We start from the raw sequence: 25226 nt of genomic DNA on the forward strand, positions 1-25226 counted from the left end.
CAATGATTGGTCAGTTCATTTTGACGAGGGAGGCGCGTGTGCATAGCAAAGGCGCATTAAACACGTTGGGGTTTTGGAACGTTCAGATAGAAATATACTATGTAGAACAGGAAGCACGTCGGCTCTATTCGTTCATGTCATTTCTATTTGCAACTTTTGGCGACTGAAAGTAGCCCAGGAGTCCATCCCAAATTAATGGAAAAGATAGGAATGGTACTGTCTAAAATGAAATGAGAAAGATACCATGTGGCATGGACTCAACATTAGACTATTTCTGAAGTTTGACAAACTTTGGAGTGTGCTATCATGGAAAGCAGGAAAGCAAAGGCTGGCTTTTTCAAACAGAAATGTGCATCCTCTAGCTCTAACTCCCAAAAGTTTTGGGACACTGTAAAGTCCATGGAGAACAAGAGCACCTCCTCCCAGCTGCCCACTGCACCACCGGTAAATCCATGATAATCGAGAATTTCAATTTCTACGGCTGGCCATGCTTTCCTCCTGGCTACCCCAACCCCGGCCAACAGTTCCGCACCCCCTGCAGCTAATTGCCCAAGCCTCCTCAGCTTCTCCTTCACCCAAATCCAGATAGCAGATGTTCTGAAAGAGCTGCAAAACCTTTACCTGTACAAATCAGCTGGGCTAGACAATCTGGACCCTCTCTTTCTAAAATTATCTGCCGCCATTTTTGCAACCCCTATTACCAGTCTGTTCAACCACTCTTTCGTATCGTCCGAGATCCCTAAAGATTGGAAAGCTGCCGCGGTCATCACCCTCTTCAAAGGGGGTGACACTCTAGACCCAAACTGTTATAGACCTATATCCATCCTGCCCTGCCTTTCTAAAGTCTTCGAAAGCCAAGTTAATAAACAGATCACTGACCATTTCGAATGCCACCGTACCTTCTCCGCTGTGCAATCCGGTTTCCAAGCTGGTCACGGGTGCACCTCAGCCTCAGGTACTAAACGACATCATAACGACATCATAACCGCCATTGATAAAATATTGTACTGTGCAGCCATCTTCATCGACCTGGCCAAGGCTTTCGACTCTGTCAATCACCGCATTCTTATCGGCAGACTCAACAGCCTTGGTTTCTCAAATGACTGCCTCGCCTGGTTGACCAACTACTTCTCAGACAGATTTCAGTGTGTCAAATCGGAGGGCCTGTTGTCTGGACTTCTGGCAGTCTCTATGGGGGTACCACAGGGTTCAATTGTCAGGCCGACTCTTTTCTCTGTATATATCAACAATGTCGCTCTTGCTGCGGGTGATTCCCTGATCCACCTCTAAGTAGACGACACCATTCTGTATACATCTGGCCCTTCTTTGGACACTGTGTTAACAAACCTCCAAACGAGCTTCAATGCCATACAACACTCCTTCCGTGGCCTCCAACTCCTCTTAAACGCTAGTAAAACTAAATGCATGCTTTTCAACTGTTCGCTGCCCGCACCTGCCCGCCCAACTAGCATCACTACTCTGGACGGTTCTGACTTAGAATATGTGGACAACTACAAATACCTAGGTGTCTGGCTAGACTGTAAACTCTCCTTCCAGACTCATATTAAACATCTCCAATCTGGTTGGAGTCTATCACAGTGACATCCGTTTTGTCACCAAAGCCCCTTATATCACCCACCACTGCGACCTGTATGCTCTATTCGGCTGGCCCTCGCTACATATTCGTCGCCAGACCCACTGGCTCCAGGTCATCTATAAGTCTTTGCTAGGTAAAGCCCCGCCTTATCTCAGCTCACTGGTCACGATAACAACACCCACCCGTAGCACGCGCTCCAGCAGGTATATCTCACTGGTCAACCCCAAAGCCAACACCTCCTTTGGCCGCCTTGCCTTCCAGTTCTCTGCTGCCAATGACTGGAACAAATTGCAAAAATCGCTGAAGCTGGAGACTTATATTTCCCTCACTAACTTTAAACATCAGCTATCTGAGCAGCTAACTGATGTACATAGCTGCAGCTGTACATAGCCCATCTGTAAATAGCCCATCCAATCTACCTACCTCATCCCGATATTGTTTTTATTTACTTTTCTGCTCTTTTGCACACCAGTATTTCAACTTGCACATCATCATCTGCACATCTATCACTCCAGTGTTAATTTGCTAAATTGTAATTACTTCGCTACTATGGCCTATTTATTGCCTTACCTCCTCACCCCATTTGCACACATTGTATATAGACTTTCTTTATTTTTTTTCTTCTATTGTGTTATTGACTGTACGCTTGTTTATGTCATGTGTAACTCTGTGTTGTTGTTTGTGTCGCACTGCTTTGCTTTATCTTGGCCAGGTTGAAGTTGTAAATGAGAACTTGTTCTCAACTAGCCTACCTGGTTTAAATAAAGGTGAAATATATATGTATATTTTTTAAAGATTGTTGTACAATGGCTTTTTATTATGGTTAATTGAATTCCTTCTACTATTGGATAGTCATTAGCAACATTATGAGCACACATTGTATAGAAAGGCTTTCAAGTTTAAAACTCGTTGTGAGTATAGGCTTCCGAGTGGCTCAGCAGTCTAAGGCACTGCATCTCAATGCTAGAGGTGTCATTACAGACCCTGGTTTGATTCCAGGCTGTATTACAACCAGCCGTGATTGGGAGTCCCATAGGACGGCGCACAATTGGCCCAGAGTTGTCTGGGTTAGTGTTTGGCCGGGGTAGGCCATCATTGTAAATAAGAATTTGTTCTTAAGTGACTTGCCTAGTCACATAAAGGTTAAAGAAAAAATAAAGTTGAACTATAGTTGATATAACCGTATTTGCTTTCCAAATTCAGGTCTGAACATTTTCAATATATATTTAAAAAATACTAATTATATGTACATTTGTAATTTGTATTGCAGCGCTTAAATCGTTGCTGCTTCCTTCTTGCCTGGTATGGATTGTTGTTACTTTTTATGATCACTTTATGAACAATCCATAACAGGCAAGAAGAAAGTTTCATAAAAGAAGCCAGCCATAATACACCGGACATGTTACATCATTTCAATGCCAAACCTGATCTAACAGTGGAATGTGATGGTCCCAGGAAGGCACCAATCACTCATTACCATGAAACATTTACATAGATTATCTCATTGACAAAGGAAACTCTAGTTGAAGACCATCCATATGTTGAGAGGTCCGCTCAACACAACTCACAAGTACTACTCCAACAGTCAGAGATCAGTGTTTACTACCTAAAATAGACTGTGAAAATCCAATTAATGGCTTGATCCACAGTAGCCTAAGCAAAACACAGTAGCCTTTAGGTTAGCATGTCTGTTTTAATCAACAGGGGAGCATATTGCAAGTATGAACTTTTTTCACATGCTGGATAAATACAGTATACACAAGAACAAATCAAAACCTGGATATGTTATGTTTTTGCCACAATTTTATCAAAAGGAATGACATTGTCTCAATAATGGTAAGTCAGTAACAACGTGCAGTGTATTTGACTTGATGACAGACCTGCTTTGGTATTTTTGTTGTGCTTGTGGGGTAATCTTTGTCAAATACCAAATTAACATTGAATATAGACTTGATTACGTAGTGTACTAATTGCCAGTTGTAATGTAAAAATCTGATATTGTGTTGTCAATATCAAACAAAGCCTCAACCTGGGGACCTGATTGAGATATTCCGGGGGGCCTATCAGCACTGGGCCTTGTATGTTGGAGAAGGTTACATCGTCCATCTCTGTCCCCCCAGTAAGTACAATTTGCTCCTAATCTTTAATACTGGATGTCATGGCACAGAGAAGCCTATAAAGTACACATATAAGGGATTCATGGACCTAGAAAAAATATGCTTATGATTATGTTAATAAAATTGTATATAAACTATCAGAAAAACATAGTACACATCACTGATCTGATTCTGACACCCTCCTAAGATTTTCCTTTCTGCTCTTTCCTCCACTCTCACATGCCCCTGCCTCACCCCACTGATCCTACCTCTCTTACCTAAGCTGAGGCAGCTGGGGCTGGTGCCTACAGCCTAGTGTCTGTGTTGTGTGACACAGCCGTTGTGACCAAGGAGAGCCTGGAGGAGATAGTGGGGAAGGACAGGTTCCTTGTCAACAACCTGCTGGATGGCAAACACAAACCCCGGAGTGTTTATGACATACTGAGGGATGCCCGCAGCCTGCTGGGCCTGGAGATGCCTTACTGCATCCTGAGGGGAAACTGTGAACACTTTGTCACAGAGCTGAGATATGGGAAGGGAGAGTCCCGGCAGGTGTGTGTGCTGACAATCATGATATCCTTCTGAGGATATCATGACATATCCTGTGATGTTGGTAAAGCAATACTTTTGGTCTATGCCTTGGTTTATTGTTTGTGCCAGTTGCCAAGCTGGACTAATGGGCTCCCGAGTGGCACAGCGGTCTAAGGCACTGCATCTCAGTGCAAGAGGTGTCACTACAGACACCCTGGTTTGAATCCAGGCTGTATCACAACCGGCCGTGATTGGGAGTCCCATAGGGCGGCGTACAATTGGCCCAGCGTCGTCCGGGTCATTGAAAATAAGAATTTGTTCTTAACTGACTTGCCTGGTTAAGTAAAAATGTATTCAGTTTAGGAACAGTTGACCTGACCAAGAAGACTAGTCAGATAATCAGACACTACCTTGTAAAATGGAAGATGCATGTTACATATTAAAGCCCACATGGCTGCGTTTAGACAGGCAGCCCAATTCTGATATTTTTTCCACTAATCACATTAGAGCTGATCTATTAGTGGGAAAAAAATTCAGAATCATTCTGTTTAGGACATGAGGTCTCTATTTGCATTTGAAAACAAGTTTATTTGGGGATAGGTGTTTCTCATCGCTTAGTGGTTACTGTTATGATCTAATCTCTTTTTGCAGGTATATTATGCTCTGGGCGTAGGTGTTAGAGCAGTGGAGATTGGCATGAAGGCCCTGAATGCAGCGTCAAACATCTCTTGTGTGAAGTCAAAACAAAAGAGGATACTCCTTTGAACCTTCAAGTCACCCTCCTCCATCTACCTCTGGGGTGAATGCAGAGACAGCAAAAAAACATTTTTTGGACAGGGGGTATAATTCCCGACATTTGGTAGGCTATTTGTAAGTCAATTAGATACATGCATTTTCTTTTCTGCCCTTCGCCTAATAGTTGACCCCTATAACAGGGTTTCTCAAACTTGGTCCTGGTGTGACGTTCGTCATTAGGAGGAGACCAAGGCGCAGCGTGAGTTGGGTTCATCATATTTATTGATAAATGAGAACCAGCAAAAACAATAAAACGAACGAAAAGCTAAGCGTGCAAACACATGCAACACAAACACAAGATCCCACAACTGACTGTGGGGAAAAAGGGCTGCCAAAGTATGATTCCCAATCAGAGACAACGAATGACAGCTGCCTCTGATTGGAAACCATACACGGCCAATCAAAGAAAAAGACAACATAGACATACAACACATAGAATGCCCACCCCATGTCACACCCTGACCTAACCAAACCGAGAAAAACGGCTCTCTCAGGTCAGGGCGTGACACCTGGGGCCTCCCCCTGGGTGCACATTTTGGTTTTTGCCGTAGCACTACAAAGCTTGATTATGAGTTGATTATTTGAACCAGCTTTGTAGTGCTAGGGCAAAAACCAAAACGTGCACCCGGGTGAGGGGGGCACCAGGACCGCGTTTGGGAAACCCTGCTCACCAGGATAATGTCATAAATTTATAGAATTAATGCATACATTTCTAGTTGACAGTGTGCCTCTTGTCAAAGATACAATAGTGTACTTGCTAATCTTATTGATTGGCCCTCTTTAGGAAAACTACAGCTTTTCAGAACAATAAGGAGATTGAGTGCCTATCCTGTTGTCCTATGTATTGTTACACAGACAGTGTGTAGGCCTAAATATGTGGTGTGATTCCATGCATGATTGTTGACAGATTGTACATGATGAATTTCTTAATGTTTTGTTTTATTGACACATGAAAAAGTAGCTTTTTGTCTAATCACATTAAACTCTATGATGGTGAATCAAATGTCATTTTCATTCTTCTGATTGGTGAGTCTTTAATTTTGTTCATTAAAAACTACACCCTTGGTATGACTACAGTACATATTTCTAATTTAGAGGACCCTTCACTACACACATTATAGCCGATGACGTGGATGTGGATTAAGGCAGCCTTCCGCACCTCTCTGATTCAGAGGGGTTGGGTTAAATGCGGAAGACACATTTCAATTGAATGCATTCAAAAGTAAAACTGACTAGGTATCCCCCTTTCCATGCCCAGAGCCTTCTATTTATTTGTAAATAGGCTTGTGTTCATTACAATGAAAAGATTCAAGACAAAAATGTTTCTTTTGGTCCAATATTTAGAATCTTGGTTCTTGACGTTTCTGTGATGTCATAGCTGGAGAATATGAACATTCTATTACCTTCGGACAGATCCACACTTCATCACAGTAGGTGTGCTGCCAAATTACAAGTTGGGACAATTTTATCCAGTCCAAGAATCTGTATCATTGTGCAAGTGTCGGTCTAGGTCTCTCAAGAGTGGGCCACCAGTAGTCTGTGACATGGCAGAAAGTGGTGACCTCTTCGAGAATGTAAACTATGTTCTGTTTCTCCTTTTACACACAAATCAATGCACACATACATAAATAGTAAATGTCTTACAATCTGCTGGACAAAGACGATGCTTTACAAATCTAATCATATAATGATATTTATCCTAGATCCAGTTACTCATGATCCTTATTTTATATTCAAATACAGAAAATGCTTGTTCTAATCTCATCCATTTTGTGAGCAGGGCAACACCTCTGCTTTGATGGCATGGCTGTTTTCCCTGTCTGTGTCAAAGAGAGGGCTGTACACAACCATGTCGCTGCTCCTCTGCATCTTTCAGCTAGGCCTACTAGTCGCTGATGTCATCCTGCACTTTGTTATCAAGGACAACAGTTTTCCAAGCCAGCACCACACAGAGGCCATACTGGTGGCTACTTCTCACTTGATAATTATCATTGATATATGAAAATAGAGATATTTTGTCTGGGTATTGATATCAGGTTGATATTAAGACAATCCCTGATATTTATTTGTTACTCAGTTCTTTCAGGTGGTGAGTTTCTACTGGTCACTGATGGGCTCAGTGTATTCACTCCAAGCAGGAAATCGCAAGATGGGCTTCATTGCCCTACTGTCAGTCTGTGAGTCAATCAATGTCTGCATGTTCATCACTCCTAATTTTAGAGATACAGAGCTTATTTGTTTTGCATGCCCCAGTTACTGTTTGACATGAGCGCCTTCATTTCTCTCTTTTTTCTAGTTTTTAACTTGGTCGTTTTCATCACTCGCTTCTGTTATGAGTTACTTATGATCCAGTACAGAAGAGAGCAGTTCTGAGATACCAATAAATGAATCACCTCAACCTCAGGACACAGAGACCACTTGCAAGGGTCATCATTATTTATCAGAGGACATGTTGCCATGTGAAAATGATCAGTATGACATGATATAAGGCCTACAAGTGTGTGTTCATAGATAAATGAACTACACTGCTCAAAAAAATAAAGGGAACACTTAAACAACACAATGTAACTCCAAGTCAATCACACTTCTGTGAAATCAAACTGTCCACTTAGGAAGCAACACTGATTGACAATAAATTTCACATGCTGTTGTGCAAATGGAATAGACAACAGGTGGAAATTATAGGCAATTAGCAAGACACCCCCAATAAAGAAGTGGTTCTGCAGGTGGGGACCACAGACCACTTCTCAGTTCCTATGCTTCCTGGCTGATGTTTTGGTCACTTTTGAATGCTGGCGGTGCTTTCACTCTAGTGGTAGCATGAGACGGAGTCTACAACCCACACAAGTGGCTCATGTAGTGCAGCTCATCCAGGATGGCACATCAATGCGAGCTGTGGCAAGAAGGTTTGCTGTGTCTGTCAGCGTAGTGTCCAGAGCATGGAGGCACTACCAGGAGACAGGCCAGTACATCAGGAGACGTGGAGGAGGCCGTAGGAGGGCAACAACCCAGCAGCAGGACCGCTACCTCCGCCTTTGTGCAAGGAGGAGCAGGAGGAGTACTGCCAGAGCCCTGCAAAATGACCTCCAGCAGGCCACAAATGTGCATGTGTCTGCTCAAACGGTCAGAAACAGACTCCATGAGGGTGGTATGAGGGCCCGTCGTCCACAGGTGGGGGTTGTGCTTACAGCCCAACACCGTGCAGGACGTTTGGCATTTGCCAGAGAACACCAAGATTGGCAAATTCGCCACTGGCGCCCTGTGCTCTTCACAGATGAAAGCAGGTTCACACTGAGCACGTGACAGACGTGACAGAGTCTGGAGACGCCGTGGAGAACATTCTGCTGCCTGCAACATCCTCCAGCATGACCGGTTTGGCGGTGGGTCTGTCATGGTGTGGGGTGGCATTTCTTTGGAGGGCCGCACAGCCCTCCAAGTGCTCGCCAGAGGTAGCCTGACTGCCATTAGGTACCGAGATGAGATGCTCAGACCCCTTGTGAGACCATATGCTGGTGCGGTTGGCCCTGGGTTCCTCCTAATGCAAGACAATGCTAGACCTCATGTGGCTGGAGTGTGTCAGCAGTTCCTGCAAGAGGAAGGCAGTGATGCTATGGACTGGCCCGCCCATTCCCCAGACCTGAATCCAATTGAGCACATCTGGGACATCATGTCTCGCTCCATCCACCAACGCCACGTTGCACCACAGACTGTCCAGGAGTTGGCGGATGCTTTAGTCCAGGTCTGGGAGGAGATCCCTTAGGAGACCATCCGCCACCTCATCAGGAGCATGCCCAGGCGTTGTAGGGAGGTCATACAGGCACGTGGAGGCCACACGCACTACTGAGCCTCATTTTGACTTGTTTTAATGACATTACATCAAAATTGGATCAGCCTGTAGTGTGGTTTTCCACTTTAATTTTGAGTGTGCCTCCAAATCCAGACCTCCATGTGTTGATACATTGGATTTCCATTGATTATTTTTGTGTGATTTTGTCAGCACATTCAACTATGTAAAGAAAAAAGTATTTAATAAGATTATTTCTTTCATTCAGATCTAGGATGTGTTGTTTAAGTGTTCCCTTTATTTTTTTGAGCAGTATATTTACATATATTTGAATTGAGAAATATGTGAACAGTATAGAAAAACGTAATGGTTGGGATTCTTTTGTGTATGCTTGCTTTAGCAAAAGCACATATTCCTCAAAAACGACATATTGTTACACTGACAGAATTGTCTTCTGCAGAGAAAGCATCAGCAAGAGAGATGTTTGTTCCTCAACATTTTTTACGTGTTTAATGTCACTTGGAGAAAAGTGCAGAGATATATACTAACAGCAGACTGATATAGGTGGTGTAGAAATTTGATTTCAATACAGAAATGTGACTTCTCAAACATATATACAGTGCATTCGGAAAGTATTCAGACCCCTTGTCTTTTTCCACTTTGTTACATTACAGCCTTATTCTGAAATTGATAAAATAAAAAACAATTCCTCAATCTACACCCAATACCCCATAATGACAAAGCCTAAACCGTTTTTAGATTTTTTTTTCTAATTTATTAAAAATATTAAAAACAAATACCTTATTTACACAAGTATTCAGACCTTTTGCTATGAGACTAGAAATTGAGCTCAGGTGCATCCTGTTTCCATTGATCATCCTTGAGATATTTCTATAACTTGAGTGGAGTCCACCTGTGGTATATTCAATTGATTGGACATGATTTAGAAAGGCACACACCGGTCTATATAAGGTCCCACAGTTGACATTGCACGTCAGAGCAAAAACCAAGCAATGAGGTCGAAGGAATTGTCCGTAAAGCGCCGAGACAGAATTGTGCCGAGGCACAGATCTGGGGAAGGGTACCAAAAAAGTTCTGCAGCATTGAAGGTACACAAGAACACAGTGGCCCCCCTCATTCTTAATTGGAAGAAGTTCGGAACCACCAAGACCCTTACCAGAGCTGGCCGCCCGGCCAAACTGAGCAATCGGGGAAGAAGGACCTTGGTCAGGGAGGTGACCAAGAACCCAATGATCACTCTGACGGAGCTCCAGAGATCCTCTGTGGAGACGGGAGAACATTCCAGAAGGACTACCATCTCTGCAGCACTCCACCAATCAGGCCTTTATGGTAGAGTAGCCAGAAGGAAGCCACTCCTCAGTAAATAAAGGCACATGGCAGCCCGCTTGGAGTTTGTCAAAAAGGAACCTAAAGGATTCTCAGACCATGAGAAATAAGATTCTCTGGTCTGACGAAACCAAGATTGAACTCTTTGGCCTGAATGCCAAGCGTCACATCTGGAGGAAACCTGGCACCATCCCTATGGTGAAGCATGGTGGTGTCAACATCATTTTGAGCAGCAGCGACTAGGAGACTTGTCAGGATCTAGGGAAAGATGAACGGAGCAAAGTACAGAGAGCTCCTTGATGAAACCTGTTCTAGAGCACTCAGAAGATCAGACTGTGGTGACGGTTCACCTTCCAACAGAACAACGACCCAAAGCACACAGCCAAGACAATGCATGACTGGCTTCAAGACAAGTCTCTGAATGTCCTTGAGTGGCCCAGCCACCCCCCAATCCAACCAGGACAGAGCTTGAGAGGACCTGCAGAGATGAATGGAAGAAACTCCCCAAATACAGGTGTGCCAAGCTTGTACCCAATAAGACTCAAGGCTGTAATCACTGCCAAAGGTCCTTCAAACTACAGAGTAAAGGGTCAGAATACATATGTACATTTGATATCAGTTTATTTTTAATACATTTGCAAAAATTTCAAAAAACCTGTTTTGGCTTTGTCATTATGGGGTATTGTGTGTAGATTGGAGAAGAAAAAAAAAAAACAACTTTAATCCTTTTAAAATAAGTCTAACATAAAAAAGGTGGAAAATAAGTTGAGGGGTCTGAATACTGTCTGAATGCACTGTACTTATTTTAGAGGTCCCATCAACACACCCACCCACTAATACCTTTCTAAACACTTCAAACTCAGGAGACAGTAGATGACTCTATCAAAGAGTGTCTGAGCACAGGGCACTTGTGGATTTAAGACTGCATTTGCCATTTTAATGCTAAACCAAGACCAATGTCTAATTAGTTAACCACTACTTGAATATCCTCACAGTATCTGTTGTACATTTTGTTTATCCACAAAATATGAACGTATATTGCATACAGAATTTGAGAATTGGTTAAACATTTATTCCAGTTCAACACAACACACACTACCATCTCATTAAATTTCTATATTTACAGACTCATTTAATCACCATACAATACAGTAAGTGAATATCAGACGTAGCATTCTTCCAATTCAACACAAACCTCACACTCAGTCAATTAACTTGAACTTATTGATGCCCCCTTCAAAAATACCTTTGTTTTAGCAGATATTGCAAAAAGCCATGTGTGTCATAGAATACAGTATTTCTGTTGTGAAAATCTGTTTTCCCCATCACCATTCATTCCAACATTGCAATCTCATTTGATGTGGAGTGGGTCAAAATATATATAAATTAATTGTACATATAGCTCTAAAAGCAATGTAAATAATAAGTTTGAAAGTGTGTACACACACACACACACACACACACACACACACACACACACACACACACACACACACACACACACACACACACACACACACACACACACACACACACACACCCGGTTATATATCCTATTCGTTCTGAGAAGTAGATGCTTAGGAAATCTGCACCTGCCTATCCCAAAGAAGGAAGAAGGGTGTAAGGTTGCCATCATTTCCAGGACAAAATGCACCATCCCATCCTCTTTTCTTTCATGTCTGAGAGAGAGAAGGTATCTCTCTGCCTTTACTGGTCCCACCATTCTTAGATGGACTTATATCGGCCCCATGTTCAACACTCACTAGGACTTGGAGGTGGGTGCTGGTCAGTTGTTGCCCACTCGGATGTTGGGGTTTAGTAGGGGGTCTAAGTTGGGGTCGGAGTCGGCTGAAGCACGGCCCAGTTTAGCCATAATGATGATCAAGGTAAAGAATCCCAGAACTCCAACCAGAAGGAGCATGAAGACCCTCTGCTTCCAGGACAGGCCTGTCCTCTTGGAACCTGCCCGGTTTCTGAGAACACAAATTAAGTTACATTTTCAGAGTTAAAAGAAATTGGAAAAAGGACTCTACCTTTGGAGACAGAGTAATAGATAATCGGATCTATAAAATGTAAGTCAAATACTGTTGTCCGTATGCAAGGAGGTTTGCTAGGAAAGATGTACTTGCTGTGTAATAACAAAATGAAGCAAAACTTTAAATAACTAGTAACACTACTGACTTGAGAATCCGTGCAAACCAGCTGAGTGCTGGTCGTCGCCGGTACTTGTCGTCATCAAAGTCGATCTGTGTCACAGAGCTGTGTCCAGAGTCCCTAGTGTCATAGATCTTCCTTGGGGATGATGCTGGAAGCAATAATTCACATTAAATGAATAAACCAAATATATGAGGATACAGCATACATTATACACCTGCATCTACGTAAGGAATATCAGATGCGTCATCAAAAATGTCAGGAACTAGGATTAGAGTTGAGGCTAAGGTTTGGACTAACATGTATGGCATGACAACACTGTGTGGCTGGTAATGGTTAGGATTAAGATAGCTCCACTAAACCTGGGTACCATTCATAGTCCTTTACCTGTGTGTAGGGTGATGGTGTCACTGGTGGTTGCAGTGATCATGTCGACCAAAGAGTGTTGTTCATGAGCCACCATCTCCCCGTTGTTGTGGAGACTTCCATGATCTTCCTGTACTGTGGTTGGAACTGGAGTAGGGGCGAGGCTAGGGTGTGGTTGGGAGGCGTAGGAGTGGGTGGGGTAAGCTTCAGTAGGCTCCAATGCTGGTGCTAGCAGAGTAGGGGAGAAGGGAAGGAAAATGTTACAGTAAACTCCCAGATTCAAACAAACAATTACAACATTTAGCTTAGCATATGTCATGACGCCCTGGATAAATAAAAAAACATATCTGATAAAATCGCATATATTATTATGTATTGCAACATTCAGTTGCAAGACATGCTCCCTTACTGTGGACCAATAAGGTAGTATCAACAGCAGAAACAATTACTTACCATCAACCGTGGACCAGTCAGCATAGTCAGTGACATCCTGTGTGCTGTCTTGAATAGCTTTTACAGGTTCTTCAATCTTGCAGTGGAGAAATTATGTACCTGTTAGAGTTGAATTGTCACAGAATACCTATTTCATAATATATGTGTCTTCTCTCTAAAAGAAACACTTGATTTATGGGGTCCTAAAAAGTTAATTCTGTTTAAGCGCTAACATACAATATTTTACACTAATATAATATACAACTGAATGTCAGCCAGCATTTGAACCAGTATCCCCCTTGTCACTATTCAATGTCCCTGACTGCTAGTGTGACTCAGCCCACCCATATTCCTCACCAGAGGTAGGCCTAGTCCAGCTCTGGCCCAGTTGACTAAGGACAACTGTTCCCTCAGCATGTCAGCTATTGGGCTGGCCAGGTTGGAGGGGGGGAACACTGGACCCTGGCAGCTGGGGCACTGGTATCCTGCAGGAGCAGTGTGTAGGGGCAACCGGGCTGCCAGGTGATGAAGACAGGCCCAGTGGAATACATCTTGGATAGAGAGAAAGAGCAATGAACCAGAGGGTTTGAGCAAATCCCATACAGCAGTAATATCAAGCAACAGCAATAAGGATCTATCCTAGATGTTGACATTCTTACCATAGCAGACCAATCTGACAGTATCCTGGGAGATCAGTGGGTTATTACACAGTCGACAGTTAGGGTTGTAATCACTATCCTGAAGCCACTGGAGGTAGGACTGCACTATACACTTGTGATCAGACAGGTAGAGAAAATACTTTCGTTTAGTGGCAAACACAGCTACTATGTGGTCTATATTTAATTTAACATGACACATTGGGTACTTAGAGCTGCCCATCCACTGACCTTGTTGTGGTTGGAGACCAGGCAATGTTCACACACATTCACCCGATGTTCAAAGCAGAACAAGTTGGTCACCTTCCTCTTAGGACACTTGCACAGACCCATGGTCTGTCTGTCGTTCTGTAGACAAGTGATCACCAAAACAAGCTTCAGCAACAACATAACTAGTTAACGTTATAGCTATTAACTAAGCAATAGTCTGATAACCAAGGCAAATCTACTCATGGTTCAAATGTAGTTTGATTATTACATATTGCATAGGTGCAAGACACTACTTGTATGTATTGATAATGTAGATTTATAGTTAGAGCTAACGTTAGCTAAGCTAGTTCACGAGCATCAGATGCGTTTCGGGTGGCTTTAGTTGTAAGCTAACTGAACCTTACCTGTCACACAAGTTTTCTCCTCGATGATTTATCGTTTGAAGGAAAAGGTTGTACAAATAACTAAAGCTAGAAAATGCGAATGTTTTCAGAAGCGGATATTTTGCCACGTCTCTTCCGGCAGTCGCAGAATAATGATGTCATATAAACGCGGAACATCTACGGTAATGTTTAGAAAGGATCCAGCTTTTATTCAAATTAAAAGTCAAAAGTTTGTATTTTTTTGCATTTTAGTTAACCTTTTACCTAATTATCCTAACCTGCTACGTTAATTATCCTAACCTGCTTCGAAAAATCAAATCTGACGTTAATTTGACAAAAGATGGATCCCTTCTAGCCAGGGACCCACATTTTATACCAGCTGGTCCACGTTCAGGTTTTACAGTTTGAACTTAGGTTGTCATGTTACGATTGGTTTGGCGAGAGCTGATCATCAATTAGATTTTATTTTACTTTAGAAAGAAACGTTGGCGCACTTAATGGGCGTGTCAGCCTCACCCACATTAAAGTTCGATTTATTCACTAATTAAAATCAAAATCAAATCAAATGTTATGTCACATGCGCCGAATACAACAAGTGTTGACCCTACAGTGAAATGCTTACTTGCAAGCCCTTATTAACCAACAATGCAGTTTTAATAAAATACCTAAAGAAAGTTACAAAAAAGTAACAAACAATTAAAAAGCAGCAGTAAAATAACAATAAAATAACAATATAAAGGTGTACCATTACAGAGCCAATGTGCGGGGCACCGGTTAGTCGAGTTAATTGAGGTAATATAGATGTTCAGGAGTCTTATGGCTTAGGGGTAGAAGCCTCTGTTTAGAAGCCTCTTGGACCTAGACTTGGCGCTCCGGTACCGCTTGCTGTGCAGTAGCAGAGAGAACAGTCTATGACTAGGGTGGCTGGAGTCTGACAATTTTTAGGGCCTTCCTCTGACTCCGCCTGGTATAGAGGTCCTGGATGGCAGGAAGCTTGGCCCCAGTGATGTACTGGGCCGTACGCACTACCCTCTGTAGTGCCTTGCGGTCGGAGGCCGAGCAGTTGCCATACCAGGCAGTGATGCAACCCATCAGGATGCTCTTGATGTTGCAGCTGTAGAACCTGTTGAGGATCTGAGGACACATGCCAAATCTTTTCAGTCTCCTGAGGGGTAATAGGTTTTGTCGTGCCCTCTTCACGCCAAGGAACTCTCAACCTGCTCCACTGCAGCCCCGTCGATGAGAATGGAGGCGTGCTCGGTCCTTAATGATGGTGTTGGAGTCGTGCCTGGCCATGCAGTCATGAGTGAACCAGGAGTACAGGAGGGGACTGAGCACGCACCTCTGAGGGGCCCCCGTGTTGAGGATCAGCGTGGCGGATGTGTTGTCACCTACCCTTACCACCTGGGGGTGGTCCGTCAGGAAGTCCAGGATCCAGTTGCAGAGGGATGTGTTTAGTCCCAGGGTCCTTAGCTTAGTGATGCCAGGTGAGCTGCAGTCAATGAATAACATTTTCACATGGGTGTTCCTTTTGTCCAGGTGTGAAAGGGCAGTGTGGAGTGCAATAGAGATTGTATCATCTGTGGATCTGTTGGAGCGGTATGCAAATTGGAATGGGTGACCAGCCTTTCAAAGCACTTCATGGCTACAGACGTGAGTGCCATGGGTCGGTAGTCATTTAGGCAGGTTACCTTAGTGTTCTTGGGCACAGGGACTATGGTGGTCTGCTTGAAACATGTTAGTATCACAGACTCAGACAAGGAGAGATTGAAAATGTAATTGAAGACACTTGCTAGTTGGTCACCGCATGCTCGGAGTACATGTCCTGGTAATCCGTCTGGCCTTGCGGCCTTGTGAATGTTGACCTGTTTAAAGGTCTTACTCACATCAGCTGCGGAGAGCATGATCACACAGTCGTCCGGAACAGCTGATGCTCTCCTGCATGTTTCAGTGTTACTTGCCTCGAAGCGAGCATAGACGTTATTTAGCTCATCTGGTAGGCTTGTGTCACTGGGCAGCTCTCGGCTGTGCTTCCCTTTGTAGTCTGTAATAGTTTGCAAGCCCTGGGGCAGCAGCGTAACCTAGTGCTTAGAGCGTTGGACTAGTAACCGAAAGATTGCAAGTTAAAATCCCCCAGCTGACAAGGTACAAATCTGTCGTCCTGCCCCTGAACAAGGCAGTTAACCCATTGTTCCTAGGCTGTCATTGAAAATAAGAATTTGTTCTTAACTGACTTGCCTAGTAAAATAAAATAATTAATCTGTCTAATTCTAATACACTTGTATATTTATTTAGATAGAATCACATATTTATCATTAATTTAGTATCTGTGCAGTGCTGAAGTAAAAGGTTCTGAAGAACACCTCCAAAAGAAAGGCCAGGCTGTATCACAACCGGCCGTTATTGGGAGTCCCATAGAGTGGTGCACAATTGACCCAGCGTCATCCAGGTTTGGCCGGTGTAGGCCCTCATTGTAAATAAGAATTTGTTCTTTAACTGACTTGCCGAGTTAAATATTGGTTAAATAAAAAAATACATGTGATTTGGTAAGAATGCCGCTCTCCCCGTGACTGGCAGAACAGGTGTTGTATGTTGAGCATGAGGGCTTCAGTAAATATCTCAGATAGGGGGAGTGAGGCCTAAGACAGTTTTATAAATAAGCATCAAGCAGTGGGTCTTGCGACGGGTATACAGAGATGACCAGTTACAGAGGAGTATAGAGTGCAGTGATGTGTCCTATAAGGAGCATTGGTGGCAAATCTGATGGCCGAATGGAGAGCACCCTTACCTGCCGATCTATAAATTACGTCTCTGTAATCTAGCATAGGTAAGATAGTCTGAATCAGGGTTAGTTTGGCAGCTGGGGTGAAAGAGGAGAGGAGCGATTATTATAGATGAAATCAAGTCTAGATTTAACTTTAGCCTGCAGGTTTGGTATGTGCTGAGAGAAGGACAGTGTACTGTCTAGCCATACTCCCAAGTACTTGTATGAGGTGACTACCTCAAGCTCTCTTAACCCTACCTCAAGCTCTAGTGTGTTAAAGGTCCCCAAAGCACACACATCCCTGGGTCGCTCCTCTTTTCAGTTCACTGCAGCTAGCGACTGGAACGAGCTGCAACAAACACTCAATCTGGACAGTTTTATCTCAATCTCAATCTCTTCATTCAAGACTCAATCATGGACACTCTTACTGACAGTTGTGTCTGCTGTTGGGTTTTATTTAACTTATTAGATGTGATGCATTACCATTTACAGTAGATGTAGGCCTAAGTATGAACGGACTGTAATGCACTAAGAGGTTTATGTTGTATTAACATAGATTGAGCAACATATAATAGACATGACTAACTGGAGGGTTGCTGGCTAGTAGGAGTGTAGGCTGAGTAGACTCGTGACACACACACACAATGCCTGGTTGTGGGGCCGCTCAAGGACAGGTGTACGGGAGGGGCTGGTAGAATGGAAGATAGCTGTAGCACAAAAGCAGAAACTGTCCTAACTGTAGCATAAAACAGACACTGTCCTTGGGTGTCTGACTCTCGGGTACACACATGAAGATAAGCTAGAAGACAACTATGCTTGGCAACAAAGATGCGTCTAGAGGCTGGGACCAGCCTGCACGCCAACGATAGGATGAGTAAGTTTAAACCACGCTCATCCTCCCTCTGACAGGCCAGCAGTGAGCAGGAACTATCTCTGTCAGAGTATTTAATGAAAAGCAAAGGATGTGTCACTCAGTTCTCTGTTTGCCCTGCGAGGTGTTACAGTGAACCCGTATATATGAAGATTGTATTTACCGTTTATTCTGCTTGACTAATTCTATTAATAAACAGCTGAAAATATATTCAGTAGCCTAGTGTTAAATTCTGTTCTGATACCAGATTGAATTGACGCAGCCCCAACACTGCTTTGCATGATGTATTGTTGTCTGTGCCCAATAATGTTTGTACCATGTTTGTGCTGCTGCCATGTTGTGTTGCTACCATGTTGTTGTCATGTTGTGTTGTGTTGCTACAGTACCATGCTGTGTTGTCATGTGTTGCTGCTATGCTATGTTGTTGTTTTAGGTCTCTCTTTAGATAGCGTTGTGTTTGGAGGATCTAAAATGGCGCTGGAAGAAATGGCAGCAGTTTTACGGGTGCCCAACCAATTGTTCTATTATGTGTTTTTTCACCTTTTTTGCACTATTGGTTAGAGCCTGTAAGTAAGCACTTCACTGTAAGGTCTACACCTGCTGTATTCAGCGCACGTGACAAATAAACTTTGATTTGATTTGATTTGTTGTCTCTCTTGTCGTGATGTGTGTTTTATCCTATATATTTTATTTAAGTTTGTATTTTTAGTCCCGCCTGCAGGAGGTCTTTTGGTGGGCCGTCATTGTAAATAAGAATTTGTTCTTAACTGACTTGCCTAGTTAAATAAAGGTTCAATCAAATTAAAAAGAAAGATAAAATAACGGACAGGAACTGCACTCAATGTCACTTCCGGTACCTCCAGGCGGGCAATTTTGAAAATTTTGAGGACTGACAAGTTAAATCAAAATGAACTACTATCAAGTTATTCAGTCGTAATTTTGCATTAGTTATTTGTTGCCTAGTTAGCTTGTGTGATATATTTATTTGCTGATGAATTAATAATTTGTTTTACTAATTAATCAAGTCAGCTAGCTTGTTGTCGATAGCTACTAGCCAGATAACGTTCATGTGTATTCTTGCTAGCTAATCACCCACCGAATTCATGTATTAACGGTAGTAAATAAGTTGGACAGACGGCAAGGATGAGCAACGAGACACATCAAACCTTTTTGGCTGGTCAGTATGTTTGCTATTTTGTTCTTTATTTCTTAATTTAGAGAAGTGCTTCTGTTTATAGTAGTGCTTGTCTGTAATTAGCAGATGTGTGGTTCACTCCAATGGCGAGATTATTCTAAATCAGTCAAAATGTCAAATGGTGCCTATTGTGCAGACTCAGTTAGACAGCTATCTATATGCACCAATCTCAAATCAATGGCGAAGATGGACATTACAATTATGGAAATAGATGGTAGTCTTCATATTGAGGCATACAGCTGGATCTTCACAACATCTCGACATTACTCCAAGTTTTTAGATAACAAAAAAAACGTCACTTCAACTTTACCAGTCAATTGACTTTATCAGTCAAGGGACCAGTCAAGTCATGTTGCTAACTAAAGATCTCACATCATTGTTAGCTGTATAAAGGGAAGCCAATGAGCCAATATTGTTGATAGTTGGGCCATTCTTTGTCTTATACTAGATTCTACCAGCCAGCCACGAAGGAGGTCAGCGCGGTTGACCTCTCCAAATCAAAATGACCCCAACTCAGTAAGTAGTACCTTTTGTCAACACAACCAGTAACATTTCAATTTACCTTTTGACGTAGTTAAACTGCATCCTGCAAGCATCTTTGTCTAACTATATATAATGTTACCGTAATCCACAGGCTCCTACGGACACTGTGAAACGCAGCATCACTGTGAGGAAGATTGCACCCAAGAAAACACAATTCAATGTGAGTTGAAAGAACACAGCAAATTCATTTACAGAATAAGCTGCATAGTTTTAATATGTTTGGTCCTGTTATTTCATATCAGCCCAGTCATATGTGCACAATTGCTTTTGTTTCAGGTACCCTCAGAGGACAACAAAGAAAATGAACAAAGATTGTCTGAAGGCAGTCTGAAGAAGGCCAAAATTTCAATCCCAGGACCTGCCCAGGTTCCTCCACCAAAAGCCACCATGCTCTTCCCGATCTTGGCCCCCTCACCACCTTGTCCCCAAGCTGCAGCGAACCCTGAGGAGTCAGCATGGTCACAGAAGGTGCGTCGGTCCTACAGCCGCCTAAGCCTAGGGGATTGTTCGTTTGACCTGTCCCCCCCATCTCTGCGTCGGGAGACCCTGTTTGGGTTTGAGAAGCTTCAGACACCCCAGGTTCTTTGCAAGGTGGAGCAGTCCAGGGTGGGCCCTGAGGCCTCCAAGTCATTCTGTGGGGTTAGCTCCTTCACCCTGCTAGAAGGGGACGACAGTGCTGCTGCTTCTCCTGAGCCAGATGTCAACATCCCTGGAGTTGCTGTGGTAAAGGAGAAGAGGAGGAGGAAGAAGGTTCCTCAAATAAAAGTAAGTTAGACCATAACTGTATCGCATTAGTGGATACCCACTGCTCTCAGGGCAGGTCTGATGGATTTGACAAGCAGATGTGACTATGTAGGAGGTTAGGATAACTTATGCAGCAGGTTAGGACAATTATGAATAGGGTTAGCTAAAATGTTCCACAACTTGAACATATCTAGCTATAACCACGCCTGCCTGAGAACAGTCTTGGTTTCTAATAATGTGATTCTGTGAGAAGAGGGCATATGATACTACTGCGGTCACTGTTGACAACCTTGATAAACAACTTAACCATAGTAGACTACAGTGTACGTTCAATCAAATTTATTAATGAAGCCCTTCTTACATCAGCTGATGTCACAAAGTGCTGTACAGAAACCCAGCCTAAAACCCTAAACAGCAAGCAACGCAGGTGTAGAAGCAGGAAAAACTCCCTAGAAAGGCTAGAACCTAGGAAGAAACCTAGAGAGGAACCAGGCTATGAGGGGTGGCCAGTCCTCTTCTGGCTGTGCCGGGTGGAGATTATAACAGAACATGGCCAAGATGTTCAAATGTTCATAGATGACCAGCAGGGTCAAATAATAATAATAATAATAATAATCGCCACAGTGATTGTCGAGGAGTAAATGTCAGTTGGCTTTTCATAGCCAATCATTCAGTGTCTCAGCCGCTCCTGCAGTCTCTAGAGAGATGAAAATAGCAGGTCTGGGACAGGTAGCACGTCCGGTGAACAGGTCGGGGTTCCATAGCCGCAGGCAGAACAGTTGAAACTGGAGCAGCACCATGACCAGGTGTACTAGGGACAGCAAGGAGACATCAGGCCAGGTAGTCCTGATGCATGGTCCTAGGGCTCAGGTCCTCCGAGAGAGAATTAGAGAGAGCATACTTAAATTCACACAGGACACCGGATAAGACAGGAGAAATACTCCAGATATAAGACTGACACTAGCCCCCGGACACACAAACTATTGCAGCATAAATACTGGAGGCTGACACAGGAGGGGTTGGGAGACACTAAGGCCCTGTCCGACGATACCCCCAGACAGGGCCAAACACCATCAAGATATGAAAAGTAACACTTATTGCTCGCTTGAACTATTTTCAAGATGGAGATGTGTAAGACCCTATAGCATATGTACCTTTGTGTTGATCTACTTTTCCATTTCCTTCCTACCCAGCTGGCGGAGCTGGACGACCTTGCGGCAAAGATGAATGCGGAGTTTGAAGAGGCGGAAGGATTTGATTTGGTGGTGGAATAAACTCATAGGTCATCCTCAAAGTCTTTGACATGTAACTAGAAATCCTTTTTGCCAAGATTGGAGAAAGTAAACTTTTTACACTTCTATGATTGCATGTCAAAGGTGATGAGGTGCGAAAGTAGTTGATATTTGCATAAATATGGCACCTATGGGAACAACAAACAGGATTAATGTACAATACAGAAATGTAAATGTAGGCTTTTTCAAAGTTCTAAATGTGAGATTGGTTTAAAAAGTGACCTAATACGAGTTGTGTAATCTTAGAAACTGGCTTTATCTTCACTGATGTTCCTGTCACTTTGATAGGTTGATTTTTCTTTTTGAGGTGACAACTTCATTAGGTCACAGGGACATTATCCTGTGTTGAGGAGCACCCTTTTATATTTTAAATGATTGTTAAATCATTGTAAATTGGATTACACACATCGGTGTGTTTTAACTTGTAAGATTTATTTTCAAAGCATTTTCTGTGATGTTGAGATTATAGCTGTTTGTTTTTTGCTTTTTACTTTGTTCATTTCTTAAGTGTTAGAATTTGGGACAGAAGATGTCCAAACTAAGAATCTTTATCATGGCAGATTGTCATGTCCTTCTATGATTTCAGAACTTGTGCTTTTGGATTTGATTGAAGCCTGTATGTCATGCATTCCCTTATCACATTTGTTCTCTAGAGGGTGCTCTCACCCTCTCATTGTGGCTTCTTCCATCACAGTTTTTACATATAAAATATTAGTTTAAATGGCATTATTTATTCCTCTCATATAGAGTTGAAGTCAGAAGTTTACATACACCTTAGCCAAATACATTTAAACTCAGTTTTTTTTACAATTCCTGACATTTAATCCTAGTAAAAATGTCATGTCTTAGGTCTGTTAGGATCACCACTTTATTTTAAGAATGTAAAATGTCAGAATAACAGTAGAGAGAATGATTTATTTCAGCTTTTAGAATTTTGTCCCATTCCTCCTGACTTAGCTGGTGTAACTGAGTCAGGGTTGTAGGCCTCCTTGCTCACACACTTTTTCAGTTCTGCCCACAAATTTTCTATTTGATTGAGGTCAGGGCTTTGTGATGGCAACTCCAATACCTTGAATTGGTGTCCTTAAGCCATTTTGCCACAACTTTGGAAGTGTGTTTGGGGTCGTTGTCCATTTGGAAGACCCATTTGCGACCAAGCTTTAACTTCCTGACTGATGTCTTGAGATGTTGCTTCAATATATCCACATAATTTTCCTCCCTCATGATGCCATCTATTTTGTGGAGTGCACCAGTCTCTTCTGTTCAAAGCACCCCCACAACATGATGCTGCCACCCCCGTGCTTCACGGTTGGGATGGTGTTCTTCGGCTGGCAAGCCTCCCCCTTTTTTCCTCCAAACATAACAATGGTCATTATGGCCAAACAGTTCTATTTTTGTTTCATCAGACTTAAAGACACTTCTCCAAAAACTATGATCTTTGTCCCCATGTGCAGTTGCAAACCGTAGTCTGCCTTTTTTATGGCGGTTTTGGAGCAGTGGCTTCTTCCGTGCTGAGCGGCCTTTCTTGTTATGTCAATATAGCACTCGTTTTACTGTGGATAAAGATACTTTTGTACTGGTTTCCTCCAGCATCTTCACAAGGTCCTTTGTTGTTCTGGGATTGATTTGCACTTTTCGCACAAAAGTATGTTCATCTCTACGAGACGTGTCTCCTTCCTGAGCGGTATGATGGCTGCGTGGTCCCATGGTGTTTATACTTGCGTACTATTGTTTGTACAGATGAATGTGGTACCTTCAGGCATTTGGAAATTGCTCCCAAGGATGAACCAGACTTGTGGAGGTCTACAATTTTTTTTCTGAGGTCTTGGCTGATTTCTTTTGATTTTCCCATGATGTCAAGCGAAGAGGCACTGAGTTTGAAGGTAGGCATAGAAATACATCCACAGGTACACCTCCAATTGACTCAAATGATGTCAATTAGCCTATCAGAAGTGTTGTGTCTTTGGGCATCATTAACTTGAAGACATGTTTATCAAATAACTCTAATTATTATTACGCGATTAACTGATTAATCGTGTAACTGTAATTAACTCGGAGGTCGGGGCCCCAAGGAAAATATTCAGATTACACAGTTATAATTTTCCTAATATCACTGTCAGATATTATAACATTATATATATTATAAGATCTGATCTATTATCTTCTTGTTTTAATGTTATTACCTTGCGTCCAGTCTCATTCCAAACGTCGTAAATTGTTATCTGCACGAACCCAGTCTTCACTAAGTCATCCATACATCAATTGTCTTAAAATCATTTATTTACTAAACTAAGTAATTCACAGAAAGCATACAAAACAGTAGGTATCGTTACAAAGCAATGGAAGAGGAATGTACCCTAGTGGGCTAAACCAGCATGGCGGCTTGTTAAACAAAAGCGTAGTGGGGGGTCAGCACAGAAGACCCTACAGAGTTGATAAATATTAACAATTGATATGCTAAGCCTTTGCACATGAACGCTCACTCATTCGGAAACAATTTCAATCAATATATTTACGCTCAGTGTGTCGTCGTGATCTTTGTTGGAGAGTTTCATCCTCGCTCTCTCTCTCTCTCTCGGTTAGAATGGATCTTTCAAAGCGACATTCATTAATGTCGTTATAGAATGGATGTTTCGTCGGTCTTCACGTTCAATGACACCGAATTTCTAGCTGCAGACTAGTAATTAATATCAAAGACTTGTTATTATTCTGTCGGTATCGATAGTCTAAAAGTTTAACCACGTGGTATGGTTAAAGTTCAGTAGAGGAATGCATGGTCAAACCTTGGCGCTCTCTCTTCTCGAGGTAAGCTGGTCTCCAGAAAGAAACCCTGGGTGGGCTTATATACTGAACATAGAAAAGGCTGTCACATGACGCCTTGTCCTGTCTGTGTCCTTGGGGGCGTGCCGATGACTTAGTTAAGCTTTGAACAGACATACAATTCTCTCACATTAACATAAGTACATAGCATCTCAACATATTCCAAATAGCTTTATCCTTATTCATAAATTTTATACAACCATTAGATGTAAGTCTCATTGCTGAGGCTAGTATATAAACCTTAGTATGGTAATTTGGCCATATTGTCACAAAATTGTCCCAAACGGACCAGTTCGTAGCTGGATTCTTCACCGATCTTTTATACCTTCTTCCAATGTCGTTCGGTTCTCCAATCCTGTGAGGTGGAAGAATCCTTTGTTCTCTATACGAAACCCACTCTGTCTCAAAACTGTGGCCTGTGAGGCAGGACATTCCCTTTGGAATTTACGACCGCCTTCACACCACAGCAGCCTGGGGGGGGGTAGGGGGTAGGTAGGGGGATGGTGCATAGAAAAGGCCTGGTGCAGAGGGGGGGGGGGGGTTTAATTGTGCTCGCTGTACCCAAAGAGGGCAAAGTCATGACAGAAGCTTCTAAAGCCATGACATTTTCTATAATTTTCCAAGCTGTTTAAAGGCACAGTCACCT

At 42.7% G+C, this 25226-nt stretch overlaps 3 protein-coding genes and 1 long non-coding RNA gene across 4 annotated transcripts; 3 read left to right on the forward strand and 1 right to left on the reverse strand.

Annotated features, from left to right (window-relative positions):
* Positions 1-3216: 3216 nt before the first annotated feature.
* On the forward strand, positions 3217-4355 carry LOC106563468 (phospholipase A and acyltransferase 4). Its single transcript, XM_014129081.2, has 3 exons — positions 3217-3433; positions 3620-3716; positions 3977-4355. The coding sequence occupies exons 1-3, from the start codon at positions 3380-3382 to the stop codon at positions 4276-4278; spliced, it is 453 nt and encodes a 150-aa protein (XP_013984556.2). The 5' UTR covers positions 3217-3379; the 3' UTR covers positions 4279-4355.
* A 2153-nt stretch (positions 4356-6508) lies between these two features.
* On the forward strand, positions 6509-7187 carry LOC123725258 (uncharacterized). Its single transcript, XR_006757762.1, has 3 exons — positions 6509-6593; positions 6800-6982; positions 7097-7187. It is a non-coding gene; the product is annotated as an uncharacterized lncRNA (long non-coding RNA).
* Positions 7188-10754: 3567 nt separating this feature from the next.
* LOC106563464 (zinc finger protein-like 1) lies at positions 10755-14689 on the reverse strand. The gene is made up of 8 exons (XM_014129071.2): positions 14373-14689; positions 13990-14106; positions 13762-13873; positions 13460-13653; positions 13124-13199; positions 12692-12898; positions 12332-12455; positions 10755-12123 (listed from the first exon to the last, which is right to left on the reverse strand). Exons 2-8 carry the CDS (start codon positions 14089-14091, stop codon positions 11937-11939), a joined length of 1002 nt encoding a protein of 333 aa, XP_013984546.1. The 5' UTR covers positions 14092-14106; positions 14373-14689; the 3' UTR covers positions 10755-11936.
* A 4132-nt stretch (positions 14690-18821) lies between these two features.
* LOC106563463 (sororin-B) lies at positions 18822-22481 on the forward strand. The gene is made up of 5 exons (XM_014129070.2): positions 18822-19163; positions 19630-19697; positions 19816-19884; positions 20001-20489; positions 21662-22481. Exons 1-5 carry the CDS (start codon positions 19130-19132, stop codon positions 21740-21742), a joined length of 741 nt encoding a protein of 246 aa, XP_013984545.1. The 5' UTR covers positions 18822-19129; the 3' UTR covers positions 21743-22481.
* The last annotated feature ends 2745 nt before the right edge of the window (positions 22482-25226 follow it).

The sequence above is a fragment of the Salmo salar genome, chromosome ssa11 (genome assembly GCF_905237065.1).
Source record: "Salmo salar chromosome ssa11, Ssal_v3.1, whole genome shotgun sequence".
In the NCBI taxonomy this organism is placed as follows: Eukaryota; Metazoa; Chordata; class Actinopteri; order Salmoniformes; family Salmonidae; genus Salmo; species Salmo salar.